The following is a 24294-nucleotide window of genomic DNA, read 5'->3' on the forward strand; positions in this document are numbered from 1 at the left end:
GTGCATTTAAATTGAGGGGGTCATAAGTAAAGGGCTGTAAGTGCACTTAAGTTACTTTTGAGAAAATGGGGTTTAAATATTTAAGCTTTCGTAAAATCGGTGAAATTTTTTATTTAAATTTGCCACTAAAATTTTAGATACTTTAGCTTACACTGGATGCACTTAACTCGTGTTATTACAAATGTCACTAGCATTCCTTTGCTTCTAGCCACCTCAATTCAAAATAAGCTAATCTGAATTTTTAAACACGTTGCTGAAAATGGTTGCCGTCCATTACAATGCAGGCTTAAATTCTTTTATGCATATTATTAAAAACATTTTGAAGCATATTCTCTGAAATTGAATTTATCGTTTCTCGAATATAATTTTTTAGTTCTTATATTGTTGCCGGATGTTTAGTAAATACAGCTGTTTTACAGTACCCCCACAAAAACTAATCCAAGGGACTTAAATCGGACGACCTGAGTGGCCATAATCCTGTGCTTATTAATCTTGTGCCATAGAATTCTTCCAAGAAGTTTATTGTACTGCCAGCAGTATGTGCAGTAGCACCATCTTGTTGGAAATATCCCTCTTACAATTCATCATCATGGACTTCTTCAAAGAATTTTTGCAACAATTGTTCTCTGTATACCGTAGCATTTACAGTTTCATCGAAAAATATTGGTCCTATGATCCTTCTTCGTGACATGGCAGCCCAGACTCCAATTTTTTCTGCGTGCAAGGGTGTTTCAATAAATTCATACGGATTGTTTGTACTCCATATCCGGAAATTTTGACTGTTGACATACCCAGAGAGATGAAACCATGCTTCATCTGCATAAAAGGTCAGGTTCAGGATTTCGTTTGTCACCTGTTGTTCGAACCAATGACAATATTTAAGTCTTGCTGTGAAGTCAGGAGGTTTAAACTCCTGAACTACGAATACTTTTGTATGGGAACATTCCTAATTTCTTCCTGAGAATTTTGTGAGCACTTCCGTAAGAAACCTCAATTTCTACAGCTAGCTTCTTAACCGACTTATTAGGACTTCGCTGCATCCTTTCTCTAGCATCTTCTACAGCGTCTTCTGTCACCTTTGTTGGCTGTCTTACACTTTTCTTTCTTTCTGCACAACCTGTTTCTCTAAATTTAATTACATTTCTACGAAAATATTCCGTAATGACATAACCAGGAAAACGTGAAGAAAACTGTTGTTCACATTCGATTATATTGTAATTCCAGTTTCCATCATCGTCCTTCATACCTACAAACAGTAAAACAAAACTCTTGTTCAAATAATGCTGTTAAGTACCGTGCCATATTATAGGGTACCGTACGTTCGGTAACTCTAATCTTCACTTCTGCTCAGACCACACAGATAAAATTATTCAGTCAAGCTACACACAGTACCTGTGAGAAAATAAGCTTCAATAATATGGGTTCTTTATTCTATAGAAAACGCAACCATATTTCTGAAACACACTATACACTGTAGTGTTTACTTCACTGCTTGAAGACTTAGAATGCAACAGCTGCCGTAAGTTTGTGTGTCTGACGGGAGCAAGGACATTAGTGAAGGGGTGGGAGTGAAGTACATTCAGAAATGCAGGTACAATAAAAATGCAAGTAAAAATAAAGTGATGTCCCTGTATAAGTAACAGCCCCTCTTTTATGGGCTGCATATAGAAACTCTGAGTTCGTATTCTGAAATATAATATGTCCCAGTGTGTTCGATAGAGCCTTCAACTCATCTGTAGGTTAGCTCAAGAACACTCATTCCTTCAAACAGCCCTACAAACAATAATAATCTGCCGGGTTAATATCTGGCGATCTTGCAAGTCAAGTTATAGGAAAGTGCCGACTGATAACACGATCACCAAAACAATCACAAAAATAAACTCATTGCCATAGTGATACAAAAAGTCATATTCCTTGTGTGATAAGCCAGTGCCAGGATTAAGATTGTGTAGAAAATGAAGAAAATGTTAGTACCGGCAATTAAGTTACCTCCTACTTTTGAAAAACCCTATACTTTTCGCACTAGTGTTAAACGTACTTTTCGCACGTTACCATATAAATCAACCTTTAAAATGCTTGTCTAGCATCAAAAGATCTAATTTTAGGAATGGGTGTCTAAAAATACTGTATATTAACATAAAATTGAAATTTGACTCGTATTTTAACAAGCTCATGCATCAGACATGGTCTATGATAATGGTTGTAATTATTAGGCTCGATCGACTCGATCCTTGAGAATCCCACAGAAAAAAGTCATAGGATCTCAGGTCCGGTGAACGTATAGAATCATATTAGGACCACCACGGACAATCCATCTGTTTGTAATCAGTCATTGAGGTAGCTTCTTACTTCATCGTGAAAGTGGGGGGGGGGGATTGACTTTGTCTTACAGACGCAGCTCTTCTCCTTAAATTCCGAATACCACTTACAAATTGAATGCCCACTGGGTGCTACTGCCGCAAACTTGTTTCGAAAATTCCGTTGCACAGGAATAACACACTTATGAATGTGGAAATCCGGGATAGAAAAAGCTCTCAGCTGTCTTCTATGGGAGTAATTTTTTCTCCTACCGTTCTGACGGCTAACAATACATATATCACTATAAACTGTAAGAATTTCTCTATCATTATCAATGCTGTATGCCTAAATTCTATTCAACATGAGGGACATAATTTGAAAGGTCATTTAGCCTATACTAAAAGCCAGGTTATGAACCGACTAAACCGGAAGCAACGTTCTGTTGCTCTCTTTCTGAGCTCTGTTTCCACACAGTGGCGCGAGATTCAAAGAGTGTTCAGGGTTTGTCACCGATATGTTTAAAATAACTACAGTATATAGTTCTCGATAACACTATCAACAATATTAGTAATTAAAATTACTGTTTTTAAGAAAGCACGAGCTAATGACGCTGGTACAAAATGCGACTCGTAATGCACGTGGTACTGCAAATGAACTAGGAAGTTTGGCTACACTGTCTCCGTGATTCCGTTGCCAGATTTTCGTTAGCAGACGACATTTTCACTCGAGGTCCAATGAAAAGCTCCGTTCTCCTTTTCCCCTCCAACCCCCCCCCCCCACACTCAACGTGTCATCACTGCACAGGCTACCCCTCTAACCCGCACTTTCCTCTCGCCCTCCCAACTACTTCCTGTTTAGTCGGTTCATAACCTGGCTTTTAGTATAGCCCTGTACTGTATACGAGACAATAAAAAGAAATTAAATTTGTAAAACGTTGCTAGTGAAAAACTGGTCACGTTAGAAAAAAAATCCGAAATAATGTCTCTGCTTTTAATGTTACAAACGCATCGATATAGAAGTATTTGGTACCTATGTTTTACGAAATAGAATTTCAAAATTCGACATAATACGAGTATAAATAATTAAGGTGTAATCTACGAGATGTTAGGGTCCCTGGACGATCAAGGAGATCATAGGAATATTGTCTAAGATGTCGAAATTCTTTAAAGGTCTAACTTCAGATTGTTGTTCATATATTTTCGAATATGACCAACACGTAAAAAAATCCATGCAATTCATTCGAAGGCTAATCAGGACAAAATAATTGTTATTTTTTTATTTCAGAAATGAAATATGGCTTATTTATTCCAGTGAGCTCTTAATGAAAAATTATTAAGTCCAATGATTAATTATTTAAACTGTAAACGAAATTTTAGTAGGCCTAGTTTAACTTCCTGATACTGAGACATTTGTTATTTTTTAATTTCGATATAATTCTACACTTCAAAGAAAAGTCACTGAAATGAAGAAAAATGTTGAAAAAATTCTGCAGCTTACAGTCCGGGCACAAATGCAGGTATATTATACTATTTTTCGGATCTTTGCACATACATCTTATATCATAATCATGTTTGAAATATGGTATAGTATACTGTACTCTCAGAACTCAGGAGGTTAATGCCGCTGTATGCTTCAACAAAAGTTAGTAACTTCCTCAGAAACTGTAATAAAAGTTTTTACAGAACTTTTATTTTCACAATAACCATAATAAGAAAATTAAAGTGTGTTTTGCTATTAATATTTATAGTTTAAGAATTCGGAAAGTCTAGGAAAACAGAGAGGTCTGGAATTGAACGGATTACATCAGCTGCTTGTTTATGCGGATGACGTGAATATGTTAATAGGGAATCTATAAACGATTAGGGAAAACAAGGGAATTTTACTTGAAGCAAGTAAAGAGATAGATTTGGAAGTAAATCCCAAAAAGACAAAGTGATTATATCTCGTGACCAGAACATAGTAGAAACTGAAATATAAAAATTGGAAATTTATCGTTTGAAGAGGTGGAAAAATTCAAATATCTTGGAGCAACAGTAATAAATATAAATGCCACTCGGAAGGAAATTAAACGCAGAATAAATATGGGATACGTCTGCTATTATTCGGTTTAGAAGCTTTTCTCATCCAGTCTGCTTTAAGAAAACTGAAAGTTAAAATTCATAAAACGGTTATATTACCGGATGTTCTGTATGGTTGTGAAATTTGGACTATCACTTTGAGAGAGGAACAGAGGTTAGGGTGTTCGAGAATAAGGTGCTTTGGAAAATTGGCCTATTTGTTTCTAAGAGGGATGAAGTTACAGGAGAATGGATAAAGTTGCACAAATCAGAACTGCATGCATTTTATTCTTCACCTAACATAATTAGGAACATTAAATGCAGACGTTTGAGATGGGCAGGACATGTATCACGTATGGGTGAATACAGAAATACGTATAGAGTGCTAGTTTGGAGACCTGAGGGAAAAAGACCTTTGGGGAGGCCGAGACGTAGATAGGGGGATAATATTAAAATGGATTTGATGGAGTTGGGATATGATGCTAGGAACTGGATTAATCTTGTTTAGGATAGGAACCGATGGCGGGCTTATGAAAGGGCGACAATGAACGTCAGGATTCTCTACAAGCCATTTGTAACTAAGTTTAAGAATTCGACGACCTATTACGAATCTCAATGAAAAGTGTGACCAATGTATTTAAAAATATCATAAAACACTTTCTCGCTAATCTTTCTCTTTTGCTTTACAAATCTGAAAAAATTATTCATTTCCTAGGTGTCTCTTCAAAACAACGGAGAGCATTTCTGCGGGGCCACCATACTGACACCTACCTGGTGTCTCACAGCTGCCCATTGTGTAGTAGGAAAGTAAGTAACTTGTTTATTTAATACGTTTCGTAGAAATAAACTTGCATTACAATCTATAGTGTAGCAAAGAAGCAGACCCACTATGGGACTAGCCAGAGGTGTTGGCAATAGTTCTCTCTCTACACTTAGATATTCTCTACAATTTTCTTTGTCAATCGCGAATGAGATACTTGTGATGATTAATTATTAGGGGTGCTATTCATAGACATTTCGCTAGCCCGCGCTACGAGCGTGCCAAACTAGCCACGGCTATCGACTGGTTACTTGTACGGGTTTCATATCATATTATATCGCTAACACATTACGAAAAACGTTAGTTCGCTGATAATCCACCGGAAGCCCGCGCTAAGAATGTCTATGAATACGGCCCTAGGAGTTTTTCATATGGGTTTTCCTCAACAAACTGTACGACGAATTTTGGGTAACTACATGAAGTTAGATAACCTTGTAGTTGATGCAGTGTCGTTAAGTAACTGATTTCACAAAACAGACATGTTGGACGTCCTTGAAGACGATGCGAAGATTACTTGCATAAGTGTAACGGACTTATAAGGCAAACTTTTTGAAGATGGTGATGGTGGTGGTGGTGGTGGTGGTGGTGGTGGTGGTAGTGACAATGATGGTGGTAGTGGTAATGATGATGGCAGTGATGATTTGAAGATAATTATAGTAGTGGTGGTAGTGACAATTATGGTAGTGATGAACTGATAACAGCAGTGATGATAATTATGATGATGATGGTGATGATGATAGCAGTGATGCTGATAGTGGTGGTGTTGACGATGATAGTGTGATAACAATGGTGGTGATATTGATTACAGTGATGATAGTAGTCGTGGTAGTTATGATGATGATTATGATGATAATGATGAAGACGATGATGATGGCAAATAACGAAATGCCTCGTGAAAATCTATTCAACATCGTATTTGATCATCATAAATTCCACCTGGGCTTGTAGAAATTTAATAGTTTTTTTTTTTTGTACATTGGCATTACCTATATTTTTTGTAGGTTATTTTGCGACGCTTTATCAACATCTTAGGTTATTTAGCGTCTGAATGAGATGAAGGTGATAATGGCGGTGAAATGAGTCCAGGGTCCAGCACCGATAGTTACCCAGCATTTGCTCATTTTTTTAAGTCGGTTATTTAATGACGCTGTATCAACTACTAGGTTATTTAGCGTCGATGAGAGTGATGATAGCGAGATGGTATTTGGCGAGATGAGGCCAAGGATTCGCCATAGATTACCTGGCATTCATCTTACGGTTGGGGAAGACCTCGGAAAAAACCCAACCAGGTAATCAGCCCAAACGGGGATCGAACCCGCGCCCGAGCGCAACTTCAGAGCGGCAGGGAAGCGCCTTAACCGACTGAGCCTCGACGGTGGCAGCATTTGCTCATATTGGGTTGAGGGAAAACCCCGGAAAAACCTCAACCAGGTAACTTGCCCCGACCGAGAATCGAACCCGGGCCACCTAATTTCGCGGCCAGACGCGCTAACCGTTACTCCACAGGTGTGGACAGGATTACCTATAAATAGTCTTTATCGTTACCGGTAGTCAAATCGTTCATAATAATGTGCCAAATTATTTTACCCGTGCCGTAAATTATTACCATGTCAACTAAAACGTCATGACTTCTATTATGGCGGCATAACTTGTGCCATAAATAGTCATTTATGTAACTGTCCAAATCTCCTGATGTTTGGAGCGTGTTCACTTATACGGCAATAACAGTAGCAACAGTACTGCATTGCCGTGTACGGATATTCGTTTACGCTGCTTATAAAAATAATACGTGCGCTCGGACAAGTTCTTCATGACAGGGTCTCTACATGTGATTAGGTTGAATGACATTATTTTTCTGAGTATATGGAAACAAGAATCTCATTTTTACGCCAAGCTGTTCGCATTTAATGCGTCTTAAATCGCGTCCCAGATTATTAATGTTTTTATGCCATCCTAGCATTATAAACTGGTTGTTATTACATTGAAAATAGTGCGTAATTGACTTATTATAGTACGCGTGCTGACAAAAGGAATGACTTATTGCTATGACGTAATACCGGAACGCTTGCTATCTTGGTTATCGCTTCTACGCGCGACGTAACAAGAAATGAAATGCAGGACAGAAGAGAAGATAACATAATTTATTTCCAATTTTTAACAATTTTGTATCACTTTTGTAATATCACATACAACAGTTCTGTGGTTCAGAGAAACTATATTAACAAAATAAAGGAACATTTGTAACATAACCTGCATGGTCATCCATTAGGCTACTCTTTACTCAATGTCAATGCCAGGCGCAACTAATCGATACGAACATATGAAGACGAGCTATGGATCCCGAATTGAATTTCTTTCATAATTTCTTTCCTACAATTTATAATGCTAAGATGCTAAAGTGTTGTATCCAACTAGTGGATAATCTTATTATAACACTCACTCATGTCATAGTCATCAAGATTAACCACTTGTTGCATAAATAACTATTATGATCTTAATTAATTGATTAACTAGTGGACTTACTCGTGTTAATTATGTAAGATTTGTCCGGCTTACAGCTGTTTCAGTGCTTCACGCACCATCCTCATAGCCTACTAAATCACGGCGTCATTTCGAACTTCGCTGCCTGTTAAGTGGGTGTGTTTTATTGTTGAAAGGTGTTGAATAGTGGAGTCGAATAGTGTGTGTGTACTGAAATTGATCTGTGTGTTGAGAATTTGATCGGGGTGTGTTTTAGTGTGTTTGTATATTTTGTATTGTTCTAGTGTGTTGAGTTTTTGGTTCTTGGGTTGTATATGTAGGATTTCCATGTCAGTATTTATGTTATTGTATGTATGGTTAGAATTGGTTATGTGATCGGCGTATGTAGATGTATTGTGTCCTGTGGTTATTGCTTTAATGTGTTCTTTGTAGCGTGTTTGGAATGATCTGTCTGTCTGTCCTATGTAGAACTTATCGCAACTATTACATGTGAGTTTGTATACACCTGTGTGGTCGTATTTAATTAATTATATTCAAGTGTTAAAAGTAGTGTAGGCCTACGCAAGATTCAAAATGGATTATTATGATCTTCCACGAATGATGTTTACACAGCTGCGTATCAATAAAAAAAAAAGCCTTTCGAAGCACAAAGACAAACAAAAACAGTACCCAGTGACCAATATTAACAACCGAGAAAAATAATTATGAAGCGAGAGCCGAGAATGTCAGTTCGATTTCTGTTTGCGTTGTGTGTAAGTGTTCGACGTGCTTCGTGTCTGAGTGACATCAATAATTTGTTTGTTATAACTAGGCTTATAATGTTGAGGACCGATTACACAAGTTGATTGCAGCATGGCACATAGGTCGGGGACGTGAGCTAGTACGAGGACATTGACTTGATTCTGCGATCTATTACGCGAATAACAAGGTGCACATAAACAAATCTGGACAGCTTTAAAAGTAAATATACACTAAATAGCATATATTTTTACGTATCTTTCATTATGTGCAGAAGAATTAACATACAATTATTCGTGGGTTTGAGTTTCCTCCTTTCTTTTCTTGTGCTACAGTGTCTCTGTATATAATATCGCTTGTCACCTCATATGTTTGTATTACATAATTTACATGTAATTTTCCCGTGATTCACTTCAAACACTCACCAAATTCCGCTATAAAAATATGCGCCGAGAACTTTCAACCTTCGACATTATTATTCAGCACGAACACTGTTTACGTATGCTACGGTAGTGACTGGCGAACGGAGTATTCAGCAGGTACATTGTTTATGCATGCTGGTGAACGGATAGTCAACTTGAAACCACCGTAACGCACCCTATCGGTCCCCAACATTACAAGCCTAGTCATAACCATTTTCTGTGTATTCTTATCAGCTTAATTGATTTTCCATGTTGAATCTTTCGTACACTACTTCTAACACTTGAATATAAATAATTGATTTGTTTATTAGTAGTACAAAATTAAATTATGTTGTTCAGCAAGGACAGACTAGTGAAAGTAATAAATTCAGTAGATATAATATAAAAATTCGGAAAATTATATTTACAGTAGTGCATAATCTTGGTCATTACGGCATGAGTGAATGTTTAGCGCATGAGTGTAAACGACAGCCCTATTTTTCACGAGTGTTTATAATGAAGATTACACACTTGTTACATACAAAGTTTTATGTTATTCTAGCATTAAAATATGTAAAAAAAACTATTATGAATTTACAAAATGTAATGTTATGACGTAGTAAGTAGAGACATGAATACTAGATATGACGTAATATACTGCATGGTTGCTAAGTAACCGTTTCTAAGACAATGTTAGTTTGTTGTTTAGAAGCTTTTTCTTACAGGTACGTTGTACAAAATTGTGTTGTGAAGACGGTGATGACATCATGGAATACTAGTTCCTAGGTAACCTTTTCTGGCACCAGTGCCAGAACTAAGTCAATTGAGCACGATTTATAGGTCATAACAAGTGTGTTTTAATGCTAGGATTGCATAAATATTATGAAACGATTTGCTGTATAATAATATCTAATACATCACTGTTGTCATAGCAACACATTCTTAATAGATCATGATGTCGAACTACCCATTATTAGAAATTTGCTAGGCTATATTATTTCTTTACTATCTGTTTTATAATGCTGTCGTACAAATAAATAACGTATGAAACACGTTTATAGTGATATACAGTTAGCCATCGGCATAGCTCAGTCGGCAGAGACGCTTTCCTTTTGATCTGGAGCTGTGCTCATGCGTGGGTTCGATTCCTGCTTGGACTAATTACCTGGTTGGGCTTTTTCCGAGGTTTCCCCAAACGTAAGGCGAATGTCGGGTAATCTGTGGTGAATCCTCGGCCTCATCTCACCAAATATCATCTCGCTATCACCAGTTTCATTGTCGCTAAATGACCTAGTAGTTGATACAGTGTCGTTAAAAATAACAAAAAATGATATACAATTATTGCTTTAATCAAAATTTGGAAATTTACTCGTTTCCTAAACATTCACTCATGCAATAAAATATAACATTATAAACTGGTTTCATAATATACTATTATTAAATAGAATGTGTACAATTTTCATTTTTTATTAGTTCTGCAGGCTAGCTTGGGACCTCGAAGAGTGAGGATGATTGTGTGATATTGGTGGAATGATGAATGGTGAGGGGAAACGGGAGAACTCCGAGAAAAATATCTCGCATCCGCGTTTTTCGCAACAAATTTCATGACCCAGACATAAATCGAACCCGAGTCGACACAGTGGAAAACAGAGAGGCCACGGGCGAAACAGCTTGCCGAAATTTGAGCCTAGATTTTCGGCACAAAAACTGACTCACATATCATATTAATATTTTTTTGTTTTGTCAACTGTCCGAAGACAGGTCTGAACCTCACAAGTGATGCCTTGTTGATATCACTTATGAGGCAACTAGGTCAGGAGATAATGGGGTAGAGTAGCTGGTTCCTTTCCCCCTAATGCAGTCATGTCAAAAGATGCCCATAGGTACAAGCACACGCTTTAGAGCTCAGGATAGCTGAGCACTTTACAGTGAAAAGAAAAGAGACAGACGAAAGAGGTAGTATATGCCGCTTGGTCGAGCTATATACAGGGATGGCCAGCACTGATTCAATAGATAAAGGGAAGAGAACTTATTAAAACTGTATCCATGTTAATTTTTAGATTTGTCTGAGAAGTGTAAGTGCATTATAATAATGTAAGTTTTAATTTTAATGCTCATTTTTCACAAGTTTGCTCTTTTATTCACAAGGAATATTTCCTCAACTTTTTTTACAGAAAAGTGAAATTTTCAGATATGTTTATTTAGTAGCCTTACAGATACTGAAGCAATGTTTTCGTAAGTCTAACAGTGGCGGCTCCTGCATATTTCTTAAGAGGAGGAAAGAAATTAACAGCACTAAATGACACCTTCTTGAATGAAACATGCTACAAATTAGCCTACATGCATACATGTAAGACCAGGTAGTGTTAAGGTTGGCCTTCCCTTCTGTATAGCAATAATCTGTTCTTGTAAACTGAGTTTCCTAAATTGTCCAAAATATATTATGATTTCACTTCCATTCATTGTTGAATAATTGCACAAATTAACAATTACAAGGAAATTCACAACCTCGTAGCATTTTTCGAGCACACTACAGCATCACACGTGTTGGAAGAGACTAGCTACTAACTCGTAACCGGAACCGTTTTACGGAAAAATGGAAATGGGAATGGGAAATAATCTGAGGAAAGCGAGAACACTGCACCCACCCACGTGGTCTGTATTGCCACATGTACATTTTAAAGTTCAGTATCACATACTTTTGAAGAATGTCAGTTCTTGTAAAATCATACTATCATTATTGTTCAAAGTGCCTGTGTCCAATTAATTTTTTTATGTTAAAAATAATGTAGTTTGGAGTACCTACTTTCAGTTTCAAATATATTTGTACAAAACTGACAACTTGGCTGTTGCCCTGTCTAGTAAACAATGAATAGAAGTGAATTTCAGGGGCCAACTACGTAAAACTACTTTCTCTTTGTTTTACATAAACCCCATTTTAACTTTCAAATATCCACGAAAGTTTCAAACCATGAATAGTAGAGCCTATATAAAGTGCAATGAATAATATTTTTGATTTATAATTTAAAAAAAAAAAGTTTACATGGTGTCTTTCATAGCGTTGCGTTAAAACTGTTTTTGTTGTGTCTCCTCCTAGATGTGTATAGTCCGGTTGAATGAACATCATTAGGTGGCAGCGGTAGCGAGATTGCTGCACGACCAGTCGGTTTCTATTTCCCGCCCATGACAGATTCAGAGGAGGATCTCCTCCCTCTCCGTTCATTTACTTGCTTTAAAACTCTGCTTCTTTCTCTGGCCGCTAGTGCGCTGTTGCCTATGTGTGTTAACTGCAGTAGAGGAGGAATGGAGTGCCTTTCCTCTACACAAACAATCTCGCATCTTTCTCACAGTTTTCTACAGCATATGAGCGCGCGTCGTATAAAACTCGATCAACCGAGTTTTTTTATAGCTGTGAACTTAAAAATGATCGAATCTTCCTCGAATTTCAAGGCACATATTTTATTTGGTATTTACTTTCAAAAGAAGAAAATGTGAGGAGGACGTTCCTCCCTTCCCTCCCCCGAGGAACCGCCACTGAAGTCTAATATATCGTAAATAGGTACGTATTACTGAAGGTAGGGTATTAAAAATTTTGAAAAATTCGCATGGAAAATGTTTGTAAGGAAATGAATTAACAAAGCAACTACTGTTACATTATAAATAAAAGATATGTGCCCATGTGTTGTAAAAACGTCAGCTCTATAGCTTCAGCAGATTTCGAGAAAATGATTTAATATTCTGATGATAGGAATTTGCGCACCAATATCACCTTAAAAGCTGATAAGAGTTTCGTTATGTAATATTAGTCACAGTTAAAGCATATACCTAGGTAACTTTGCTTTGTACAATAATATTGTTTTGATTAGTTTATTGGTTACTTTTATAAGGCTAAAAATACCACCAATATCAATTCCAACTTATCACGTCATACTCAATCTCTTTTTTTGGGATATCACTTTCTTTATGAATGATGTGTTTCATTCAATTAGTACATTATAGTTATACTATTATGAAATTTATGTGAATATCCTTCTTAACTCTTTATTCTGTTATTAACGTTTAAAACACAATAGCAATATTAAGAAACTGGTGTTAGTACTGTTGTTTTACAGATAATATAGACAATATCAAACAGAAAGAAGCCATATGAAACTAACGATATAAAATTTTACGTTGCGTTTGAAGCTTGTACACCACTGTTTTCTTAATCCAACAGGCTGCTTATTCATTTACATAATTCTTCCTCCTTCCATGCCTAGCGCCTGATGACCGCGCACGACAAGGTCAGAAAAACGCGCTTGCTTTGACATCACTGCCGTAATGTTATGTACAAGCAAATTAACTTTATTTTCTTGGTCTCAGGGATGTCGAAAAGCTGTCTGTGCTTGCCGGAACTGTATTACTGAGTAAGGGAGGCGTCAGACAGGCAGTGCAGAAATACAAGGTACACGAAGGCTACAACAGTTCCAACAACTGGGAGAATGACATAGCTCTCATTCAGGTTAGTACCGGCGTCTATTTACGACACTTTTAATAAGGCCCAGGCTTTGAAGCCGTGTGAAACAGACACACGTACAATAGCTTCGATTGTAAACTATCTGCACATGTACAATTTTGTTCATACCTATTTCTCTCTCATCCTAAGTGGATCGTGCTGATCTTACTATACTGAAATCCCACCACGTGTCACACTAAATGAATCGGAGTAAACAAGAACAGATTTACATCTCATTTATATAACGCTAAAAAAAATTTACGCTTATATCATACGTACTGTAAATAATTGTGTTATTATCCATCTCAACCACGGCATTAAGTTCTCAAAAACTGTCCAAAAGGTTAAGGAAAGGAAGGCACGTGGTGCCAAATTACAATTTCATTTCCACACAACTATTTTTGCTTATAACTTTCGACTCAGTCATTTCCGGACCAGGGTTCCTTATCTCAAATTGATACATGTGCCCTTCCCCATCATCCCTGAAAGTTAGTAACACCAGCCGGAAACACTCTGTATATGAAGAACCTCGGTTATCATTGGAAAGGGAAAATACTTGAAAGAAGAAGAGGCCAGCACATCTAGACTATGAATTCCACAAAAGAAACGAGAAATAGATAAACAAATAAATCTGGGTTCTACCTCGCAGGATGCAATTTCGGCACACATAGTCACCATATCACTCGAAATTACATATTATCTGTAATGGGAAAGGAGATCTGGAACTGACAGTTAATTCTTATTTATTTTTATGTGATAGCTGCATGAATGTTTAAGTCTATATTTTAAGTATTGTAACTGAAATATAATACATAAAATAAGATAAACTCGAAATTAAAGTACAGTGTATCTAGAGAAACATTCCATGATTATAAATGTGTATAACGTCGCTGTAGACAATCGTATTTAAATGAAACTAGTGACATTAGAATGAGAAACTCAAATATTTTTAGTACTCCACAAACACACAATGTGGCTCCCACGTGTGAAGTTGCAGACTTCAACGAGATATTCCCACTCATACCACACGTCCTCCAGCATATCTAATGAAATGGATTCGATGGCAGCAGGGATACAAAGTTACAGCTCTTGCAGATTTTAAGATGGTACGTGTAACTCCATAAAAAGAAGTCATATACGATTAAGTCAGAGGACCTCTGTGGTTTCCGGCGTGTCCAACAGTGGTGTAGCGTCAATGTAAGCTAAAAAGCTTAGCTTCCCCAGTTAATAGTAATTTCATAATAAACCTGCAGTTTATGAACAAAATTATTTATTAATTTTAATAGAGCTTATATTTATGCGTTAAATATTGTGATGGGCAGCTCAAGATGATTCGTGATGCAGCAGTAAACAAGAAGCCTGCACACACCAGCTTCCAAGCAGACTGGTTTCTTTCACTCATTCTTCTGTGTAACCCACCCCGCAGATTTTCCATCTAAACTACCCTGGTCGCAAGGCACAGAAGAAGCTAGCTTTTACATTGAAAATAATTTAGTTTCCGAGTTATCCCTTTCGTGAGTTGTGTTTAGTTGAAGTGTTAGTGTGCATTGTGGCTGATATAATAAGTAATGAGTGAAATAACAGTTCCTGACACCAATTTACTTGAATTTTTAGGACAATTCTATTATCAAGACTGACTTACGAACAAAAGTGCGATTTAAAAAACAAATGACAGTGTCTATTTGTTAGAGATGTGTGTAAACCATGAAATCATATTTTACTACGTATCATTTGAGGTCATGGCTTACTGGTGTTACTTACGAGGTTCCAAGCAATCTTCGGACTGCTGACTTGACACTGACTACTTTTTATTTTAAGACTATATTTTTGTAATATGTTTTCTCATATGTACATGAAAGACAACTTGAGTTAGCTTCCCCTGCTCAAAATTTCATGCTACGCCACTGGTGTCCAATCCATCTTCCTGCAAGTTGTTCATTCAGAACTTTCCCAACATCGATTTGCCAATGAGGAGGTGCACCGTCTTGTTGGAAGAGAAATTCGTTGCCTTCTTCTTCTTCCAATTGTGGAAAAAGCCACTCAGTGAGCATAACAAGACAATTCATACCAGTGACAGTGTTCTCTTGAAACAAAAGCGGACCATACACTTTCCATTTCGATACGACACAAAACACATTTAGCTTAGGGGAGTCATGTTCAACCTCCAAAATGAAATGTGGATTCTCACTCCCCCAAATCTTAACATTGTGTTTACTTTTCCATTAATGTCGAACGTTGCCTAGTCACTAAAAATGAATTTAGTTGACAGGTCATCATCCTCCAATAGTGTCAATAAATATTCACAGGAAGCTAGTCGTTTTGCAGAGTCATCAGGTTTCAACTTATGCACTAATCACAGTTTGTAGGGGTGAAACCTCAGATGAGTACATAGGATCTTGAACAATGTGGATTTAGGGATGTTTAACTGTAGGCTAGCTCTGTGCACAGATTTCTTAAAACTACGTACAATTGCCTCTGCACATGTTCCACAATTTTCGCATTGACAGGTCGTTTTCCTGAATGGCCTTTCCTATGATCACATATGCATCCATGCTCTACGAAATCATCTGTCAGTAGATGCCAAATGTTGAAACTTCCATTTGGAGGCATGCTGAACTCTCGCTACACTCCATGTGCTATGGTATTCCAATACACACCAACTACGTTCCTGTGGGTTTGCTGCCTTAACTCTCTAAATGCTGCAAAATTCACATTGAGTTTAAATGTAAACACATTAGTTAACACAATTTGCTTCTATCCAAAAATACCACATACCACAATGACTAGCACAAGAGCGGGAACAGCATCTTTTTTCTTCTTATGGTGCCATTTATTGTTTTCTGTCAATAATTACAATTACATATTCCCTGAAATTCTTTGAGCCTTTCTTTCTAATGACACTGGTAAGAATTTCGTAATACCTATGCATAGTTACAAATTTATAACATAGAATGTTTCTGTGGACACAGTGTACATCTGTACTTTTGAAACATCAAAGTGAACTGAAGGGAGCAATCCATTATGCTATATCCAGTAATCATTGATGCAAAGGTTATGGAGTTGTAGAACTAACTATCCACTAAGCATGTCCTGATAACTGTGCTGTGTTACAGATCCATCATGACCATTGTCATCACCATCATCATCATTAAAGAATCAAAGATGTAGGCACAATGGCATGTTCCAATCATATAATGCATCAATCCAGAAGTCTTTTGAGAGGTCGACCTTGACTTCTTTCACTTCTGGTCCAATTTTGAATCATGTCCAAAACTGGGTTCATTCTGAGTTCTGATAAAATTTCTTGATTTTCTTTGTAGTCTAGTGATGTATATTTTACAGTCTTTCTTAAAAATTTCATCTCTGCTATCCTTATTCTGAATTTATCTTGTTCTCTTATTGTTCAAATCTCAGATTCTTACAAAAGTGTAGATACGGCCAAAGTGTTGTATGTTTGGATTTCGGATGGTTTCAGAATTTTATTGATTACACCTGTTATTTTGAGAAAATTTGTAATTTTTGTGTCACAGATCCAAAAAGAAAAATTATATATTAAGTGTCTAGTACTAACTGCTACCCATGCCATAATATGAGGTACATTATTCCCAACTTATTCGTAAAAGTGAGAATTTTCTTTACTCCAAAATTCAACATTTCAGCAGTGGCTACTCCAATAAATTGCATATCCGTTGGTAAAACATACCATGCATCAAGAAGGACTTGTGCAAAACATTTGAAGCAAATTCTCACAAGCATAGCTCCTCCTCCAAATTTTGATCAGTCAACTCACAATAAGGATGGCGTTCAAGATCTCTCTGCAAACACCTTTATTAAGTGGGTCTTGCTATCTCAGCTCCGTAGAATGTTGTCACACAAATTTTCTGGGCAAACGCTTGACTGACTTGATGGTTTCTGGATTTCTGCTAATTCGTGCTGTCAGTTTTCGGGATATGGGTAATCCTTAGTACAGCAAGAGCTGTTGCTTTTGTTGGGGGTTTTTCAGTTAAAATGCCGTTGAAAATCCTCAAACATCTTCACTCACATTGCTTCCACTAGATTACCTATATAGTCATTCATGCACTCATACTGTCAATATCAGTCTTTTCTCAAATGTTTCTGATTGGACATTATGTTTATTTTTAATAACAAATGCAGGAACGACATAAAAATACAGGTAAATATCTTAAAACCATGCCGTAATGTTGCGAGAAATCATAGCCAACTGTAGTATAAATAACTAATTTTCATTCACTGATTTGCTTTTTTGTTGAAAGGAAAAGCACAATTTTTTGGTCGAGGGAAAAGGCTACTGTCATACTGATCAGAGATTGTTTTTCTTCCAGCTAAACGATACTCAAAACTCTTTGGTCCAGGGATAATTATTCGGAATATATTGCAAGAAAACCAGAAAGGATTTTCATCTTTACCAATCTTCGCTTGTTTCTCCTCTCCTTTGGTTCGAAGCTCGACACGGAATAGTAACTAATGCTCAACAGTTTTATTACCTGTATACAAGAGTCTAGTGCAAATGCATGTTTTGCTATGTTACTCCTCGGTTCATATAATGTTTCGTTGCTTATCTATAAGTACAGGAATTTTCGGAACAGTCTGTACATTGTTCAATATTGAAAACCAATCATAATATTGGATTACAATGGGGAAGTGGACAATTTCAGAATTCTATTGAAAAATATCCAAGTACTGAGGAATTCTTTAATGAATTAATACATCTAATCTTCATTCCATATAATGATTTACATTGAGCGTTGTGTTACCAGTAATAACAAAGCTGTTTTTCTGATACGCTATTCCAAATAAATGAGCACATCAAACTGGTTAAAAAAAATTGTAATTCTTACATTTGTTTTGCATTTATGGAAGGTTTCATCTGACAAATTCGTACTTGATTCAGTTGCAGACTCCTTTGGAGTTCAATGATCTCGTACAGCCGCTTCCACAATTGCAACAGGGAGAAGAGACATCCCCAAGGACATCTGTCACTGTTGTGGGTTGGGGACGCACGTCTGTGAGTATGAATTTACTTCTAAAATATAACGCGTCACAGAATTAATTTCACATACTTCAAGCACCCAGCCGTATGTCAATTAACTGACGACTTATTAGCAAAAGATCTGAGGATCAATTATGGACTTCTATCGGATTTGTGTTGGATTCAGAGGCAGGTTTCTTCGAATGAACTTGAAATTATTATTGTAACTTTGTTGGGCAGAAGAATCCAACATTTCGAGGTCTATCTCCTCAATTATCAGAGAAGGTAAGGAATAATATCTGCAGTTGATGGAATAGATCTTTCTTTGAATGTGGTTTTGATCCTAAATCAAGAGCTCGTCGTCCCCTTTTCATTACAATTCTTTTTATTCTTCATTCTTGGATACACTCTTTTAACACTTGTACAATCACTGATTAACGTTATGACTGCTTTACTGTGTTAATCCTATAAAAATTAATTCCTTTTAATTGCAGTAATTTTCCTCATTTTGTATGTAAAAATTGCATTTTTATTATTACCAATAGTTAAATAAGGTTACTACTGTAGACAAGAAACTTGGTGTTGCGAGAAACAACAGGAATTTTTTCTCGTCCTCTTACACATAAGGGAGTTCGCCAACGGGAAACTAGATTTATGTGTAATATAGAACTCATACCAAGTTATGGGGCATGGAAAGCAGAATCATGTCTAGGCTGTAACTACTATGCATGAATGCCTTAGCTTGTCTCCACAATTCCACTTTTTATTTTATAATTTTTTACTGTTCAAAATTATCTTTTACTTTACCATTACATTGATATGTTTCTTTTAGACATGCATGGAACCTTATTTTGATTTACCTATTTATAGACAGGAGGAGAGCGACCAGACAACTTGCAGACAGTGGATATCCTGACATTCTCCGACGAAGAATGTCGCAGTATCCTGAATGACATAATTCACACCAGTCAGATATGTGCCGGACTGCCTGAAGGGCACAAAGGAGAATGTAATGTATGTAAACTTTATGGATTTATAATTGACTAGACGACTAGAGCATTTTATCACTTTTCCCATAAATACTGAACTCAACATATTGGAAATGTGCATTCATAAATTTCAGAAGACTAATTAAGTACCAGTACCAGTTATAAGAAGGGCTAAATCTCTTATTAAGGGCCTATGCCCTAACTCCAATAAAATATCTTAGAAAATTCCTTCTATAACTGCCCTGAATAAGAGTTTAGATATTAGAACCAGAAACAATGACAAGTCAATCAATGCCTCCTGAAATGCAAATAAAAATCATGGGTATCAGTGATGAATTCCTGTGTACAATAAACCTACTGAATTGAGATATTTTGCTTCAGGAGTGGTGACAACACAGGCAAATGCACAGGGAAGGAGGGTAGTAAACATAATTATGATTGAGTACAAGTTACAAAGTAAAATAAAGGGATTGAAAAGCAGGGATGCAGTGGTAACTTGAATAGGTAGGTTTCAGATTCACTCTTGTGATGAAGTATGTATGATGCTATGGGTGCTACCCAAACAGACTTTAACTTGTTAAAATACAGAAATTTATCCCCATTAAATGGTAATTTCAGTTACCCATAAGGATCTTGACCAACATTTTTACAGGTTTTAATAAAATATATGGGTGGCCGGCTAGCTCAGTTGGTAGAGCAGCTGGCTACGGACTGGAAGGTCCGGGGTTCGATCCCAGCTTTCAGAACTGCCCCGAGGTTCACTCAGCCTCCTATAAAATTGAGTACCGGGTCTTTCCCGGCGGTAAAAGGAGGTCAGAGTGTGGTGCCGACCACACTACCTCATTCTAGTGCCGAGGTCATGGAAAGCATGGGGCTCTACCTTCATGCCCTCCAAGTGCCTTCATGGCATGTTACGGGGATACCTTTAATAAAATATATATGACAAATATCAAATTTACTTTATTTAAAATATTTACACAAAAGATATAAATTCACATTCAGAAGAATGTTCATTTCACTTTCCTTCCTCCTCTTTCTACTTTTCTGTTCCTACTGCTGACCTGCTATGGCACTAAAATCGTCCTCCAGTGGCTTAAGGAGGGAAAGCTGGTGATCAACAAGATATCCCAGCTAGGTCCAATGGACCAATCGACCAACAGAAGGTGTGGTCCTTCAGACATTCTGGGGGTTGTGTGTGAATGAAGTAGCCACCAAAACGTTAAAATATCGTGTTCACTTAAATCGGCTACAACTTGTCATTTTAAATCCAATATGAAACCAAGAAATGGTTTCGGAACACCTCAAAATCTGTGCTTCAGTGGCTGACCATGATAATATCTTTGAAAAATATTGGAGTGCAAGAGGTCAAATGACTTTATTGTCAAACGCCTGGCATTAGAAAACAACAACAACATTCACAAGAATTTCCAAAGAGCTTTATATCGTTCATTATCTTTGATCTGACGCTGTCTGATTGCTATGTCATCAGCTGTTTGATGTTTGATCAACCAGTGTTTTACATGAGGTCTTAGATCACAACAAGCAAACTGGTGACTCTAAATTTGTAAACACAAAATTAGACACATTTTCAACCAACAGACGATTTCCAGATGGTATCATGATAATTTTCAGAGAACAAAACCCCTTTTCACAGTCAGCACTCGTTATTGGCAGTGTTATTATAGCCAATTTTACTTTTTTCAAATTCTCTTCAACACACTTCCCATTGCTATCAATGAAGTCCCTAAAATCTTCACGTGGAATTATGGAATGGTATGCAAAATCTGTGAGAGTTTCTCGCTCTCAAGTCATGCTGTAATAATGTCTATTTGTCAAGTTGAAGCTTCCAACACTTGCATTTGTTCCAGTAGAATTTTTATCTCAGACTCATTGGCAGCCTCACTTTCTGAAATACAAATGGAGGCTGCTGTTGTACGTAATCTGCATTTTGGATTGTCAGATAGACTCTGGAGAACTGATTTACAATTTCACCACATTATATCTATCCCTTTTAAGTTGAACACAATGAAAGTTCCTTTTTTTATGGCATTTTCAGCTGCATTTCCAGGATATTATTTTCATTCTCATAATAGCATGAATGTTCTTATGGATTATTCTGTAAGCATCTGTAACTTCAGAAATACCTACTATTAACTTCATTAAAAATGTTAGTCTTCTTATTAGGTTATTTTACAACGCTGCATCAACATCTCAGGTTATTTAGCATCTGAATGAGATGAAGGTGATAATGACAGTGAAATGAGTCCGGGGTCCAGCACCGAAAGTTACCCAGCATTTGCTCATATTGGGTTGAGGGAAAACCCTGGAAAAAACCTCAACCAGGTAACTTGCCCTGATTGGGATTCGAACTCGGGCCACCTGGTTTCGCGGTCAGATGCACTGACCATTACTCCACAGGTGTGGACTTAAAAATGTTAGTTAATAATGATAGAATACACAGCTCTTAGGAAGCCACATTAGTTGTTTAGACAACTGAATAAATTGACGGTTTACAAGTAAAACACATTAAGTTAAAAATATTACTTTTGAGAAGAGGGGATATATAATGTACATAATGTATGTGTATAAACTTAGAATTGGAAAATTAAATACATATAAAGAAAAATGACTCACTAGAAATAATATTTTAAGGATTCAGTTTTGTTAAGATCTTTCAAAACGCCTTCTTCTCAGAGGTAATATTTTTTACTTAATGCGTTTTGCTTGTAAGCCAACGAAATGAAATTTGTTGCAAACAAACTCGACACTACAGTTGCATTTAGAAATAAAGAGTCACTTAGTTTATTATGAAAATAATAATTATATCACACTCAGAAATTATAGGATGGAAGAACAAATATATTATCCAAGAAAACAAACATTCGAATATTTAATAGCAATGTTAAATCACTTTTGCTTTATGGATGTGAAACTTGAAAAATAACTAACCAAATTAGAAATAGATTACAGACATTCATAAATCGCTGCTTGAGAAAAATAATTTGTATAAGATGACCTGAAGTAATAAGTAACTCTGCATTGTTCGGAGTTTAAGGTAGAAACCAATTGAGAAACAAATTAAAATTAGGAAATGGAGGTGGATAGGACATACTTTCAGAAAAGAGGATGAATCTACGAGAAGCAGTACTGGACTGAAATCCATAAGATGAACAGAAAGTAGGAAGACTTGAACATACTTCGAAAAGGACAGTCATAGAGGAGACAAAGACATGTGGGAAAACATGGAATGAGGTTAAAATGTTTGCAAGGAACCGAGTTAGAAGAAGGTGTTTCACAGATGCTCTATGCTCCTGAAGAAGCGAGAGAATTTACTACTATTCAGAAATTAAAAATCAATCACAACACACATTCCAAAGGTTACTAAAACACTACAAAAAGAGTCAAGTTGGCAGTACTAACTAGAACAAAATTTCTTCGCTATTGGCTTTTAAAATAATGCAGGAAATTCAAACTCAAATACAGAATCAGAACTAAGAATAAGCTGAAATAGATTTCTGAATGTGTACCGCTTTTCCTGATAAGTTTCCGACTCAGTTTCATTGCATTACGGCACCACTGCACCCCTGTTTGAAAGCGAAATAATAAATTCAAATGAACAACAGTTTTATCAACATTTTTTTTCAAATACCGGTTAATACAAGGCACTATTTTCAAAACATAAATAAATATGTGGGAAAGCAAAAAATACATAATGTTTCGGCTGATAAGAGCACCAAACTGAAATGTTTGAAATTTTACAAATGTATTTGAAATGTTTCGAAACTGAAGGCAATTCGCACCTAGCTCTTTCATTACCACTGGTGAGGCATGTGTCCATTACTGGGAATTAGAGAGTAAATAGTTCAAGATGTGATTTCTATATCTCTTCTCTTAAAAAATAAATAGAGTTTAAAATCGGTGATAAAGAAATTAACAGGACACTATCACCTGAAAATACAGCTACAAGTTACCGATGACTTCATGTGTCAGTAATGGAAGTAATAATAAACTATAGGTAAGCTAATTCATATAACATGTTCCAGTGTCCTGAATTCACTTATAATTTACAGGGGAGATTAAACCAACCTACTTATTTAAGTTTATATTTAATTTTGTGTTGCATGTAGTAATAATATTCTTTTGTGTGAAAAGAGATTCTCACAAAAGGTCTGAAGGTCATAGTACAATGCAATGAATATATTGCACTGCATTTATTTATTTACATTCCATGGTAGCTTCACAGCTAGAATATGGAACATGTCAAAAAAAAAATCTTAATAGTCTTAATTATAGTCACAGTCTACTCGACATAATATATACACAAGAGTTTTACAATATAGTCTACTAGTACAACAGACAGAAATATTCAAGAAATATTCATGAAGTATTGTTGAATGTCATTAAATTCACCTACAGAATAGAAGGCGTGACAAATTAGATACTTTTTTAATTTGGTCTTAAATAATCTTATGTTTTGAGTTTCATTTTTTATATCCATAGGGAGTGTATTAAAAATTTTTACTGCCATATAATTCACTCCTTTTTTGATAGCATGATAGACTTGTCAATGAAGTATGAAAGTAACTTTTTTGACGAGTATTTATGCTATGAACTGTTGAATTAGTTATGAAGTTTTCACAATTACATATGAGGAGGTTTATTAATGAAAAAATATACTGACAAGTGATGAGCATTATTTGTATTTTTTTTTTTAAATGGTCCTACACGTTTCCCTAGATTTGGCATCTTTTTTTTTTTTTTGTAGTAAGAATATACTGTTACTACTGTTTGTAGAATTTTCCCAGAATATTATTCCAAAACCCATTACCGAGTGGAAATATGCAAAGAATATTGTTTTTAAGGCATTGATATTTACTATCTCTTGCATAGATCTAATAGCAAAACATGCTGAATTTAGTTTGGTGGTAATTTCTTTAATATGATTTTTCCAATTTAACACATTATCGATTTGTAATCCAAGAAATTTGGCTGTTGTTGTTTCTATTAGAGACTCATTATTAATTA

The 24294-nt window shown here is 36.2% G+C and overlaps 1 protein-coding gene across 1 annotated transcript in view; it reads left to right on the forward strand.

Moving 5' to 3' along the window:
- LOC138713453 (trypsin-1-like) overlaps positions 1-24294 on the forward strand; it is a 45266-nt gene that overhangs the window by 17300 nt on the left and 3672 nt on the right. The window contains exons 3-6 of the mRNA XM_069845566.1: positions 5071-5162; positions 13158-13296; positions 18203-18316; positions 19151-19294. Coding sequence (XP_069701667.1) covers positions 5071-5162; positions 13158-13296; positions 18203-18316; positions 19151-19294 — 489 coding nt within the window. The remainder of the gene's footprint in view (positions 1-5070; positions 5163-13157; positions 13297-18202; positions 18317-19150; positions 19295-24294) is intronic.

The sequence above is a fragment of the Periplaneta americana genome, chromosome 14 (assembly GCF_040183065.1).
Source record: "Periplaneta americana isolate PAMFEO1 chromosome 14, P.americana_PAMFEO1_priV1, whole genome shotgun sequence".
NCBI lineage: Eukaryota > Metazoa > Arthropoda > Insecta > Blattodea > Blattidae > Periplaneta > Periplaneta americana.